This window comes from Hakea prostrata, chromosome 3, assembly GCF_041222555.1.
Source record: "Hakea prostrata isolate BN-2017 chromosome 3, UWA_Hpros_2, whole genome shotgun sequence".
Lineage (NCBI taxonomy): Eukaryota > Viridiplantae > Streptophyta > Magnoliopsida > Proteales > Proteaceae > Hakea > Hakea prostrata.
In genome coordinates, this window is record NC_142602.1 from 28,397,883 (window position 1) to 28,411,862 (window position 13,980).

Genomic DNA, 13,980 nt, shown 5'->3' on the forward strand with positions numbered 1-13,980 from the left:
TATTTTAAAATAATGAAAATTTAGAGCCTTAATTTCATCATTTTTCAACTTCATATTCTCAAGTTCTCTTTTAAGAGTTTGAAGTTTTACACATTTCAGCCCTATATCTTCTTGAAACTCTTAATGATCATCAAAAACAACAGAAGTTTGGGAGACACACAAGATCATATAACATTGAGGGTAAACTTTGACAACCCTTATTTATACAAATAACTAAATGTTTGAAGAAAAAAATTCATTAATGTAATGCAGAGAATATGGAGAACAATTCCCCTTTCAATCAATACTGAGCCACCTGCTTAATGACAGTGTTTGCTGAAGGAAGTCTCTTGAACCTGCAAAGCTTGCAAACTGGTGAAAGGAGGGAGAGAGTGCGGTACTTGTCTTCTCCTCCCATCATTGGCATGGGAACCCCAACCTTTACAGGGGAAACATAATCTGGCCTGTAAGTCTGACCCAACACTCCTTCCACTTCCCCAGACAAGCTCTTGAACCTGAACTGGGTTTCTAAGTGGGCGAAGGCATCGTTTGGTGGTAACTGATAGTTATGAACTCGGTTCTCCTCTGCTCCAATGGGTGTGACCTTCACATCCATCTCCACCAACCCAGCAACTGTGACCCTGACACTGTTGGTTTCATCAGTCCTTTCGATGATGACTTCCCTGTCAGCATCACTACTTCGCCATTCAGCTACTTCATCAGCTGGTAACTGGACTGTTTCTCCATCCCAGTGAACGATAAGGGCATCGACGCTGTCCTCCCAATGAGAAACCCGCTTAGCAGCGAGTACAAGTGTGTGGGAATCAAACACGACGGCGAGGGCTTGGACCCAGGTGAAGTCTCTGGTCCTCCCAGTGGGTCGGGAACCGATGAAGTGGGCATTGATCTGAAGATCATTATCTGAAACAAGAGCGAAATTGCCACCGGTGGCACCATGGAAATAGAACATCACGCCGTCTCCTCCAACAAACCTGGGGTCATAACAAATGGATCCATACCCATTGCATTTGGCTTTCCTATCTGTCAACAAGTACATCCTTTTTTAAGTATCTGAAAAAGATCAGTAGCAGTAGTAGTAGAAGTAAGAAAGGAGGGAATTGATAGATCTTACACTTGCAAGTGGTCTCACACTTGTTACAGTCGATGTAGCATCCCTTCGCCTTCTTGTTCTTCTTGGGCTTCCTGGTAGGGCACTCAGAGGGGCATTGCAGGGTCTTTTGATAGCACTTTCCAGATCCCTGGCAAAGAGCTCTTTCCTGTCCATTCTTTCCCTTGGACAATTTTTTGTAATCTGTGGCTTTGTCTTTCTTGTCCCCGTCTTTGTTGCTGTTGCCATTGCCATCGCTGCTACCTTTGCCATTGCTATCGGCAAAGGTGAATTCCATTGAGATCAGAAAAATAAAGAAACTAACTGCCAGAAATAACTCTCTCCTGGCCATCTTTGTCTGGGATAATATCAATAAATTGGAGTGGTGAAGATTGGAGAGCTGAAAGGATCTTTATAGGACTAATCACCTTCATTTTCTTCTCGTACAATCAATGACCTCATCGATTTGCATGGTTTGCTTATTGGCTACTCTTTTGAACTTCCTTCCTATTTGGGTTGACTTAGTTTGCTAATTTTTGTATGCTTAAAAAGCTGAATTTCAAATAATTATATTTTTTATTTTTTATTATTTTTATATTAATTTCTTATTTGGTGTTAGATTTGTTGCTTAATAAGTCTTAAGATTAATTTATTTACTTGATTTTGTATTTCTTTTTCTACTCAGAATAGAATTTACATAGAGTGTAAATGTAAATACTTCCATTGAGTTTATAATTAACTAGTAATAATTTCTTCAAATTCCAACAATAAGACGATCTGACTAAGAATTGTTTATAAGCTCTCTATGATTCCTGTAACAAGAGAAGGTCAATCTAATTACCTTGAAAAGAAAGTGACGGTGGGTGGTTCAAGACTGTATTTTAAATTAAAATACATGGGAACGAGTATAAGATGATCTGGGTTAAGTTGGTTCCTTTGTTTGTTAACAATCCATGACTCCTTCAAGAGTCTCTGACAACTTGCTGTGAAGAAGACGATCTGGCTAGATCAGAAGTTGACTTCTCCATGAATTCTGGTAGACGAGTTAAAAGGGTGAGCTTCTACTTATGGTCTGGCCACTTTCACAGATTCTCTCTCTCTCTCTCTCTCTCTGTCTCTACTGGATTTCGATCGGATCTTAGGTTACATTGCATTGAGGGTAACCTGCAATTGCCTAATGGGTTTTAACTGGATTTTAGGTAACATTGCATTGCAGTTTACCTGAATATGAAGTAACCACAGCTCATCTGCTTGGTAACGAGGAGGTTGAGCAGCCCTACAATCATGGATTTTTGAAGACTTTGCAGAGTGATGCTTTCACATTAGCAGCTAAGTTTTTGCTTCCTCAAAGCAGCCTTAATGGATTCCCTGAAATCGATATGAAAGTCAACATATAGAATCTCAAGTTGGTCTAGTTCTGTCATGAGATTGTGAACCTAGACATTCTCCAAGAAAGCTTTCACTAAACTCCGTGGGAAAAATTCTACTGAATCATTTTGCTTGGAATGCAATGAACCATTCAATGAGACATTATGGGCTGTCAGATCGTCAAACTTAATCGACCTAAAGTCACGCTGAACGGTTGCAATACCAAAGCAAAAGTGCTCCCCTGAAAGCGTTCAACATAGAAATAGGTGTGGTACTCACAGGTAGGGGTGTAAATGGATAATCGAAATCTGCTTTCGAATTCGCATCTACATCCGTTTAGGGGTATCCAAATTCATCCGATTAATTTACCAAAAATAAATAAAAATCCGTCCGATTATTAATAGGACGTGGATATAGTATACTTCTTTCTTATCGATTATTATCCATTTGATAAAATTATTCGATTAAGTTACTTATTTAGATTATATATATTTTTTTTTATAAATTTTTTACCTATGATATGTTACTATTTTTCTAGATTTCTCCTAAAATAACCATGAAAGTTGTTAAATTCTTAAATTTCAAACCTAACCCTCACAAATAAAATGGTAGAAATGTAAACAGGTAGTCGAAAACTTGTATTCAATCTATATTCATGCCCATTTAGAAGAATCTACTTAAGAAAATAACTATTCAATTATCATCCGAATCCGATAGAATCCGTCCGAAAACCAATAAGATATTTATCCGAATCCGTCCCTAGTATAATAGGATGCGGATATGGTATTGCCACTATCCGATTCGAATCCGATCCATTTACACCCCTACTCACAAGGTAAACCATTTTCATTAATTTGTAATATTTACTTGATAGTCCCATCTCTATTTATTTATTTATTTTTTGTATAGGTAAAATTGAGTCAAGTTATGACAAAATACAAAGAAGTACAAGAATTGTATTGCACACAAACTCTAAATTCCAACTCCACCTTAATGTCCCGTTCATAATACCCAAAGATTCATGGAATTATAGGAATTTAATCCTTGGAGATGTCTTTGTAAATCTGTCAACTACTTGCTCTTTTGATCTGCTAAATTCAGCTCCGCTTCCAGTTCCCGTTTTCTTCAATCTCTACTCCAAACAAACAAACAAACAAAATAAATTGGGACCTCTATTGGGTCCATTGTTTCCTCTCCCCAACCCTTTTGATGGGCCCATTTCTGGGCCTATCCTTCCACCCCTATCTTATTAGGCCCATTGCTTCCCTTGTTCAGAGCTAGATCCATCCCCTCTTTGGGGTCTTCCTTCATTCCATTTTGATGTGTATAAGTGAGCATAGAATTACTTAGAATTCCAAGAGACCTTCCCTCCTCTTTAAGATTGGAGATGTATCCGCTCTCCTAAAAAGCGCCATCACCTCAGCAAAGACTACATTATTGATCTCAAATCCTCTAGGAACAAAAGATAAGCAATAAGAACGAATTGTTTTGGGCACTTTAGGGGGAATGATGTATGCGTTATGTGACCACAATAAATCAGATTTTTTTGAAAGAGCAATCGTAGATTTGTTATTACAGAAGTTATGATCTTCTTCTCTTCACTCCAATGTCATTCATAACCCTTCTAATGTTTAAGAGGAAAAAAAATGTTTATATGGTGACTTAGACATAAGGGATTTATGGTAAGTTCACTTTGTAGGAAGGCCAATTTCGCTAACTAGAAATATATAACTTAGTGATATCATCACTTAACAGGAAACATGAAAAAATGTAATTTAAACATAAAAATGGTGTCCCTGATGTACTTATGATGTCATGGTGTTTCTCCTCTTGGGCGAAATATTTAGGACTCTATTATAACTCTTTAATAAATGGAAAGTATGATGAGTTTTCAAATCCTGTCCAAAGACTTAGAGTTGAAAGTTCACCTCCTAGGATTACGTCACCACTAGAGGTGATGGATTATCAATCTGGCCAAAAATAACAGAACTCGAAGAAAAAAAAAACTCAAAACTCAAGACCAATCTCTAGCAAAACCAAAAGATCATCTTAAACAAGGGCAAATGAAGGAAAAGATTTCCCCTCAAGTATGTGAACTTTACATATTGGCAAAATAATATACCATGAAAGATAAAAGTTAAACCCTAAGATTATAAATCCATAGTAAATAGCATTTAGTAAGACGGGAAAACAATGATCCATCATAAAATAATCATTGCAAATGACCATTTTCTTATTACCCAAAAATGAAAAGTTGAGCACTAAGATTAACCAGAACATTATTAAACAACCTGAAAAAAATTGTAACGAGAACAACAAATAGAGGGAGGAATTTAAATCCCAAGTAACAACAATATGCTTATTCCTAGGGTGTCCACAATAGAGGGGGGGAAAGATAGCTGGAGCTGGAGGAGACATCCAAGGAGATGGGTTTTTAAATCAGGTATGAAGAATGAGAGTTGAAAGTCCACTGGATGGTAGCTCTAAAGACCAGTTTACTGATCCAGTCACAAATAGTAGAGCCTGAAAAAGACCTCAAAAAAGTCCACTGGATGGTAGCTCTAAAGCCCGGTTTACTGATCCAGTCACAAATAGTAGAGCCTGAAAAAGACCTCAAAACTCAAGATCAATCTCTAGCAAAACCAAAAAAAACATCTTGAGCTGGATCAAATGGAGAAAAGGGCTTTTCCCCTCAAGTATGAAATTTTACTTTGTGGCAATACAATGTCATGAAAGATGAAGTGTAAACCTTGAGATTATGTTTCCACACTAAATAGCACTTGGTAGGATGGGAAAACAATGATCCATCATAAGATAATCAGCAAATGACCATTTTTTTCCCTCACCCAAAAAAGAAAAGTAGAACACTTATCTAAAATGCAAACTAAGATTAACCAGAACATTAATAAACAACCTGATAAAATATGAGGAAAATAACATACAAAATAACACTCAAGGGTGTTGATACTCTTGAGTTTGATTAACTCCGAAATAGATCATTGGGATGACAACAGAGTGAGCTATTCATATACTTGCGAGGATATAGAGTTACAGATTGAAGAACAAGAGTCAGTAGATATTTTTACTGAAGCCTGAGATAGAAATATTGAACTGACTCATGGAAGGAAGAGAAAGAAAAATGGAAATGTTCCCATCCCAGAGAGAGGTGAATACCAAGGGAGCGGAAGGCAGAGCATTGGAGATCTTATTACAATGCATGCCAGTAAATTTAAGATTGGAGTTCTAAACAGAAGAGAAGTAATTATAATAAGCTTACAAAGTTGGGAGTTGAGAAGCTAGCTAGCCTTTAAAACACACAGCCCATGGCTGGATGGTTGAAAAACCCAATTCATAATGACAAATTCACAGGTTCATATCCTAATATGACTCTGAGCATTCACCTGACACTCTCACAGTGGCACCCAGTAGCTGCTTGAAATGGGTATCTCCTGGTTCTACTGAAGTGACTTCTGCAACAAAGTAATAAAGAACTTCCTTAGCATTTCCTCAGGGTCAAAGAGAACAAGTTTAATAAATATGGAATATGGAAAGCCAAACTCACCTGGCAATTCTTTGCGCAACAAGCCATTTCATTTGAAGTTTGAATAGACTCAGTATTCTCCTGTATAAGTTGACTATGAAGATTGGTCCAATAAGTAATAAGGATTTTATCAAGCAGAGCACGGATCACAAAGAACAAAATAATAATAATCATGATTTTATTGGCTAGTTTAATCAAAATAAAGAACCCAAGTAATTACAATGACACAAGAAGAAAAAAAAAATCTGCTATCCAATGAAATAAAATCATTTTATTGGTACTTACAGGTACTACAGAGAATTGATATTTATTCATTCATAAAATTAGCAAGGTAATATTTTTCTTTCTCCCTTCACATGAAAAATGTCTAGAAGCAAATAAAATACCTTCAGAGGTAACAACAACAAAAACCTAAAACATGGAAAATATCAATCCTTCAGCTGCTGCTACTACCACTGAACTATTGGGAGATCGCTGTTACGTTGTAGTTTTTCAGTCAAAAGCTCCTCAATGATGATAGAGCTGCTACCTTGGTTAGCAACCACACCTGCCATCTTCAAGAAATAACTATGCCTAGATAAAAGATATCATATGTTAGGTAGGATATGTAAGATATAACAATATTAGGCCTAAGAAAACAATACTTAATGCAAAATAATACCATCGTGTGTCTTCAGTCAATTCAGGATGGAAAGATGTCCCAAGTAAGTTCCCTTGCTTGATGGCTACGATCACTTTATCTTCTGAGACAGACTTTTCCTGATAGGTAAGAAAAAGAAAAAACTGTAGCTTAAAATTTTTGAATGCTATCCAAGCCAGAATGCCCTCTAAAATACTTGAAGAGGCCATGTTACTAGCAAAACTATTGGAATTAGGAATAATAGTGTCTGACAGTAATGAAATTAGATCACACACACAATATAATACTTATTTCAATTGAAAAACATTCAAAAAATTTAGAGTAACAGACACAAGAATGTGTCAACAATCAATTCATCATAATAGAAAATTGCAAGCACTCATAGGGTCACAAACAAGATAAGTACAGCCATCCTGTCCTTCTAGGTTAGGGTCACTAAGTTTCTATTTACTTGGTTCTACTTATACATAAAACCATTAAGATGAATCATTTGTTCTTATCTATAACCTCAGAAAAATCTTTCCTTATGATGTACATAAGTCGATACATTTCTGGAAATAAAGCTGCATGGCTTGCCCATTGGATTTTAATACTATAACCCATCAACCCATCAAAAAACAAAATTCTCCACTGATGGAGGCCTAAATGCAATAGATAGTAGATAGGAAATGGAAAACCTGATAGTTCAACTATTCCTTCAAAAGAAGTTTCTTTCTTGAAATTAATTTGACCTAACTAGTCAAAACAACTTATTTCAGTTTCTAAAATACACCGATCAATCATGTAAACAGAGGACACAAACCACATAATCCTGTTGCTTATATAGATTCTTCCATTTTCTTGCAATAAATTATTAATAAATTTATATTTCAAAAGAATACTTCGTACACAAGAGCATATCATATTTAATGCATTGAACGAAACATGTGATACACTCTGAATTGGCTAGAAAAGCAAATGGAATAGAGAATGGCTAACCATATGATTTTCAGAGTTAGATTCTGGCACTGTTGAACCTTTGGATGAAACACAATACTCAGCCAGGACTTGAACTTCAGGCCCTACTTCCAGTACTGCAGGAGCCCGGATAAAAACTGCACGAAAAATAGAAGGGCCACCTTCCTCTGTTGCAATCTCTGGTACTGAAAGGTCTGTCTCAAAGCTCTGAAGCTGCAAACGTAAGAAAATTTGTTCCCAAGATAAGATGTCAAATAAACCACAACTAAAATTTCTTAATTTCATCCTATCTCTGTTGTACAAGAAGCAATCTCTACTAGAACTTTATAGGTGTTACCTGACTGCCAAAGAAATTCCGATTGACAGTACAATCTAGTCCCCCAACAAGGCCCTGTCCTCCAGCCTTCTGTCCTGTTAAAGAACATCCCAAGTCTTGTTAGATACTGGTTTGGAGGGTTTTCTGGGTTTTCTTTATTTTAAATTGACTTCAATATAATTAGGACAGAAAGACAAACAGATAAACAACACCCACCTATTACTTTGTTTGCCAAGAAGATAAGCCCTGCACAGGTTCCCCACACAGGCTTTCCCATTTCAACAAACTCTCTTAGAGCAGGAAACTATTAAAACAAAGGATTGTTCGTTTAGCAAAGCAAGAATCCATTCAACAAAACCACTAATCTAGTTTTGGACAGGAAAACAAGAAACAAACAAAAAAATTTAAGGTTATCCTCTTCCTAAGCTTTCTCTTGAATCATTTTTTCCTTTTTTATTGTTGCATGCGCATTATGCAGGTGATATACAACACACAAGAGAGAGAGAGAGAGAGAGAGAGAGAGAGAGAGAGAGAGAGAGAGGACCAGGTTATGGTATTCAGCAAGTTTGGCCATAGAGGTACTCTCCCCTCCAGGGATGATAAGGGCAGTTATATCCTGAAGCTGTTCAGGCTTCCTTATCCCCACACCATTCACTCCAAGTTTTCGGAGCACTGCGTAACAAAAAAAAATTAAAAAAAATAAAACCGAATCAGAAGGGGGGAAAATTGATCAACCATTACTCTTTTTTAATATCTGCAAGTATATTATGCACAGAGACATGAAAGCAAAGGTAACAACGAGAGAGACCTGCAATATGTTCGTTGAAAGATCCCTGTAAAGAAAGAACCCCGACGGCCATGTCGCAGAGGTCCTTCTGGGTCTCGCCGACAAAAAACTAACGCAGTGGAAGTGGAAGAGAAGGCAGAGCCGTCAGTTTCGTAAGGCTCTTCTATATAACGAGAAAAAAAATCCTCTTCAGCCAGAAAAAAGGAGAAAAGTTCGTCACGCAGCCTCCATTTAAAAAAAATAAAGGCGAGAGAGATTTTCAGCGCCACCTCCTCATTTCTTCGTAAAAATAAAATCATGGCTACAAGCCTACACCTGAGTTATTCAATTTCTTGATCAAACAAATTTTTTTTTTTTTTTTCCCTTCGTCTCCCAGTTTTTTGAGCTTAAGAAATAAGGGTAATATTAAAAATAAATAAGTAAAAATTTAAGAATAATAACTTTGTTACTAATAAGAGATCTGCCCAAATACTAACATTCTTACTAAGGGATAACTCCAAGGGTTAACTCCAAATTGATGCTGAAATTTCTTTTGTAAAAAATGACAAATAAAAGTTAAAAGTTTTGTCCATAGTGTGATGAGTATTAAAAAGCCTACCAATGTAGAAGGACCACTAATATCTTAAAACAGTTTGTTTCGATGAAGAATCTTGCCAAATCACTTTCTTCTTTTTAGGTACAAAGGCGCTTTTTCTGTATAGGGATAGGGATATTACATATGCCACCGTTAGGAGTTAAACCCATGACCTCTCCATTGAAAGGTCAGGTTCCTAACCATCCTACTACTCTTTACCCAATCACTTGAATCCAATACTTAAACAATAGGATTTGTTTGTAATTGATTTTCTTCCTTTCAAGGATACTAACTGTAGTTAATTGCAAGTCCAAGGGATATATGTAAATAATTTCCTTCATGTCAAGTTAGTTGAACCGTTTATATAAACGGATTTTGAGTAATCAATCTACCGAAAAAGGTGATCAATTTTATAAGCTCATCTTTTAGCTTTTGTAATAGAATTAGTGGGTTCTTTGGTAAAGTGTTTGGTGCGTTACATTTTATTCCAAATGGAATATCGGATATTCCACCACGAAAGATTCTTTGATGTTTAAAGCAGCCAAATAAAAAATCTCATCGGATTTATGACATGTACCTTAATGATTCCCAAACTCTTAACAGGAAGGAATCCATCTCTGTAGCCAACTACTCTGAGTTGTTGAATCTCAAAAACTTGAACAGATCAGATGAGCAAAATAAGAAGTTAAATAGATTTTTGGATTGTTATTCCATGTTGCATCATCTTGATCTATTGAATCAGGTACTTTGCAAATAAAAAGAGACATTGCCTCCTGGTTATGCTTGTGCAGAAGCCTTCGGCATTGGATTCGTTCTTCTATTATTAGATATAATCCACCTACTTGTATACCAACTTGCAAGTGAAAAATATTATATACAGAGAGGACAGCAGTTGAACCTTCCCCATGAAACCTTACAATACACGAAGCCATTTCAAAGCAGGCTTCTGAGCCTTCAAAAAAACAAAGGCATCAACTGCTGATGGCATACTGCCTTGGGGAAAATGACAGAGATCCCAAGTATGTTTCTGACCAGCAAATGAAAATCATATGACAAGCCAAGGCTGATGCTGATACAAACATTACTAAGGAAGACCAGCATAATCTGACCATCAATACAGGATGCTTTCTTACAGAAACTAGTATCTTGTAAAGGATCACTTTCATCCGCCGATCACTCAGAATAGACTGATGCTCATAGGTTGCACTGGGTACTACTGTTGTTGGACCCACATCTTTGCCATAAGGTCCATTAGCATATCTAGTGCCTGAATAGTATTTGCCTCCTATATTATTCCATCCAAGAACCTTACTCAGCCACTGGTTGATCACATCAGCAAGAGACCTGGTTAATTGTTGGCGGAATAAAATTGCCTCCTTTGAAACCATTGCTCTGACTAAAGAAGCTCCATCCTGTCCAGTATCCGATAATATTGGTCTATTAATGTAAGAACTGCAAAGTATTCTTGAACCTTCTCTTTTGCCATAAAAACCAACAAATGAATAAGTAGGGAGAGATTTGATATGAAGTCTTACCGCTGTCATCAAGAGTCTTCTCAGAACGGCACCATCCTTGGACACTAAAAGCCTTAAAACTAAGTTTGCAACATCAACTATGCCACTGTCCCCATTGGGAGTATAGTTGATAGATGTATCATTACTAGGCACTACAAACTGACGCAAGGCTTTCCTGTATTCATATATCAGAGAAAGATTAAATTTCAAACAATAGTTGCATGCAACCTAACAGAACTGACTAGTAAACTACCCTCACTAATCAATCAGGAGCAAATGAAACAAAATATTTGGGTGTTCAGTTGTTTTGTTGAGTAAAATGCAAATCAGATCACCCTCCACTAACTGCAGCCCACTTGCCAGCAATCATTTTTCTAATTAGAGCAACAATAGGATGATCCTTAAGTTCCTTAAGGTTGTCATCCCCAATATAGGGCTATGCAAGTCAAGAGGCTGGCAGGCTCAATCTACCCATCTGGAGCAGAAGGTAAAGCAGGTCAACTGTTAGACTTGTGATCCCATCAGGCCTAGCCAGGTTTAGGTCCTAGATTCAGGCTATTTACAGATTTGCTTGGACCGGTTAGGGAATTTGGGGGCTTGCTTGGACACCAGATCCCAGGAGGATGGAACACAAGCCCACACCTACCCACATTCAAACCAGATTGATCAAAAGTAAATCTGATAGTGAATCCGGTCTAATGTGCTTACACACACAAGACTTAATCACATCTGGTTCACCTAGCATACATTTGGATAGACTTGGATCCATGTAGATCCAACCTATTTATGCAATACTCTTCGCAGTTGCAACTGAGATGATTTTCAATGTGAATCATGGACCTAGAAGATCTATTGTTTAACTGCCAGGCCACCTAATTTTGACATTAAAACAATGAGCTCTTCAGAAAGCAAGCAATTGTCAAAATTGGCAATTCCAGGGAGAAAAATAAAATTTTGCACCAAGATTTAAAATGGGGGGAAAAATTATGTCCATTAAGGCTGTTTTTGTTATTAAGAGTGTCTCTGTCCTTGTATCTAAAATGCTCCTCATAGAATACTAAATAAAGATAGGCTTTGCTGCTGTGAATTAATAGACACAAGCCATTATTCCAAATATCCACATGGTTTAAGAGGGAGTTCCCCTCTGAGATGACCTGATGCCCCAATCCACTTGCCATTGTTCACTGCCACTGATACTGTTCACCATACTGTTCATTCGATTACTCACCACCATTTCACTGTGCTGAAGTGATGTAAAAACCCTAGGGTGCCATCTCCTTCACCAACCGCCACCAGCCATTACCATTCTTTTCTAGTGATTCCTCAATGCACTATTGCCTTTCTCTCTTCCCCCTTGGTGGTGAGTTATCTCCCATCAAGGGCATTTGCTGATTGCTTTATTCAAGGATACTTTCTGTTGATTATATTTTTCTATCAGCAACCATGACTAATAAAGAGATCTCCATTGCATCAACTAGCCACGAAGGAGCAAATCAGCATCACTTCTGTTCCATTCCCTGCCAGTGGAACTAAATTATGGAAGCATCTGATGTGATTACGGACTTGTTTTCTGGCTATTGGTTATCGTGGTCTTTCTAACATAGCCAGAACATCTGTTTACCTACTACTACTATTGTTCCACCCAGGATAAATGAAAGAAAATCCAATTTTCTCATGATGTCATACCATATCAACTCTATGGATCCTAAAATCATTAATGGTTATCTCCTCAATACTCCTGCCTAGATTTGGAAGACTAAAAACGATACCTAATCCAAACTGGCAAGGTTGCCCAATGCTATGAACTATGCCAAAAAGTACATGCTACAAAGCAACAGGAGTTATAACCCTCACAGCATTATTTGAGGCTGCATGACATGTGGATAATGTATGTGCCTAGTTTCAAGGGGGAAAATGCTACTGTAGGTTTAGGTGATAAACATGTATTTGTACTTTTTAGGCTTTTATGTTTTACTGCATGACTGATATTCAAAGATTTAGACGTTATGAATACAGATGCACCTACATCTACTTCAAATTCAACCCATCTACAACAATCATGTATCAAGCATGAAAAGATTTTGCTAATGTCATCATACAATGCACAAGTGGGACATGAACGAGATCAAACAAAAATTACACTATGCAATGACATTACCTATTTGCATACCTAGTTGTGCCTACCCTCAAGAAAAGAGCAAGCTTCTGCCACTGGAATTCCTTCCTTCTGTTGAAAACGACCTGAGTAGTTTTAAAGAGATTAAACAGACAGACAACAAAGATTTTTTCTGAAGATTCTATCCATAACAACAATGGAGAAAATGTAGTCATTAACATCATTAGACCAAATTGGTAATCTGTAAAATAGATAATACAAGGTGATGAACAGAGCTGAGAAACTCATCAATTGAAATCAGCACAGCAGGATATTGAAGCTACAATATAACTTTATGAACATCCACCATAGTGGTTTTAGTTTTCCAAAAGAGTACAATAGATTATCTGCTCTGATCATCCAGCAGGGTTGTTTTCGTAAAGAACAGGAGCAATTGATTTTCTTATATATACTTGCTGCCCCATATCTTTTGCCTTCCATTATAAGGCTATTTTGCACTTGTACATGGTACAGCTTACATATAAATGAAGGCTTAATTTTGTTAGAACCAGCAGTGAAGGAGATCACCCCTCCAACCTGTATTTGTCTTTGGTTTTCAGAATAAAAGTTTCAGTTCTAATTGATTGGCATGGTACCAAACAAGCTAAGAACTTCTTGCAAGTTTTGATCCTGCCTCCTGTGCATTGTATTATGTTGTTAGTTGTTACATAAGGGCATGTCAACCCCATAGCTAGAGTAGGTTTTCTACCATCACTTCTACCACTTTGCTCGAATCACTTAACCTTTCTATGTCATTTGTTTTATATGCTCCATTAGATCCTGTTACTTCTCTTCTTGTATCTCTCAATCCTGTTCCTATTCCTAGATCTTACTAGTAGGCATTTTGTATCCCTTATCAGCAAGAGGCAATGGATTCTGAACCTCAGGCATTATTAGATAATCATACTGGGAACTTTATGCTTAATCTAAACAGTCAAGTCATTGATTGTTATCAAATGTATCCTGTGAATTCAAATCTGATGGTTTTATTGACTTCTATAAAGTTCACCTCCATGCTCATTAAAGATAATAGGTTATAGG

General features: G+C 37.0%; 3 protein-coding genes across 5 annotated transcripts in view; all 3 read right to left on the reverse strand.

Annotated features, from left to right (window-relative positions):
- Window positions 1–1,569, reverse strand: LOC149021986 (uncharacterized). The gene is made up of 2 exons (XM_089147226.1): window positions 1,112–1,569; window positions 1–1,020 (listed from the first exon to the last, which is right to left on the reverse strand). The coding sequence occupies exons 1-2, from the start codon at window positions 1,437–1,439 to the stop codon at window positions 281–283; spliced, it is 1,068 nt and encodes a 355-aa protein (XP_089003352.1). The 5' UTR covers window positions 1,440–1,569; the 3' UTR covers window positions 1–280.
- Window positions 1,570–3,670: 2,101 nt separating this feature from the next.
- On the reverse strand, window positions 3,671–8,935 carry LOC149021987 (putative pyridoxal 5'-phosphate synthase subunit PDX2). Of its 2 annotated transcripts, XR_016172387.1 has the most exons (8): window positions 8,718–8,935; window positions 8,454–8,581; window positions 8,126–8,213; window positions 7,931–8,004; window positions 7,615–7,806; window positions 6,658–6,755; window positions 6,018–6,569; window positions 3,671–5,925 (listed from the first exon to the last, which is right to left on the reverse strand). XR_016172387.1 is itself a non-coding variant. In XM_089150191.1 (7 exons), the coding sequence occupies exons 1-7, from the start codon at window positions 8,767–8,769 to the stop codon at window positions 6,446–6,448; spliced, it is 756 nt and encodes a 251-aa protein (XP_089006317.1). In that variant the 5' UTR covers window positions 8,770–8,935; the 3' UTR covers window positions 3,671–6,445. The 2 variants fall into 2 exon arrangements, 1 of the variants encoding a protein (XP_089006317.1); XM_089150191.1 differs by having other exon boundaries at window positions 3,671–6,569.
- A 1,058-nt stretch (window positions 8,936–9,993) lies between these two features.
- Window positions 9,994–13,980, reverse strand: part of ATATH8 (Protein kinase superfamily protein) — a 42,724-nt gene continuing 38,737 nt past the window's right edge. The window contains exons 14-16 of one of the 2 annotated variants that reach the window (XM_089150192.1): window positions 12,943–13,025; window positions 10,806–10,959; window positions 9,994–10,682 (exon numbers count right to left, since the gene is read on the reverse strand). In XM_089150192.1, the coding sequence (XP_089006318.1) occupies window positions 10,242–10,682; window positions 10,806–10,959; window positions 12,943–13,025 (678 nt within the window). In that variant the 3' untranslated portion in view covers window positions 9,994–10,241. The remainder of the gene's footprint in view (window positions 10,683–10,805; window positions 10,960–12,942; window positions 13,026–13,980) is intronic. The other variant, XM_089150194.1, reaches the window with a different exon arrangement.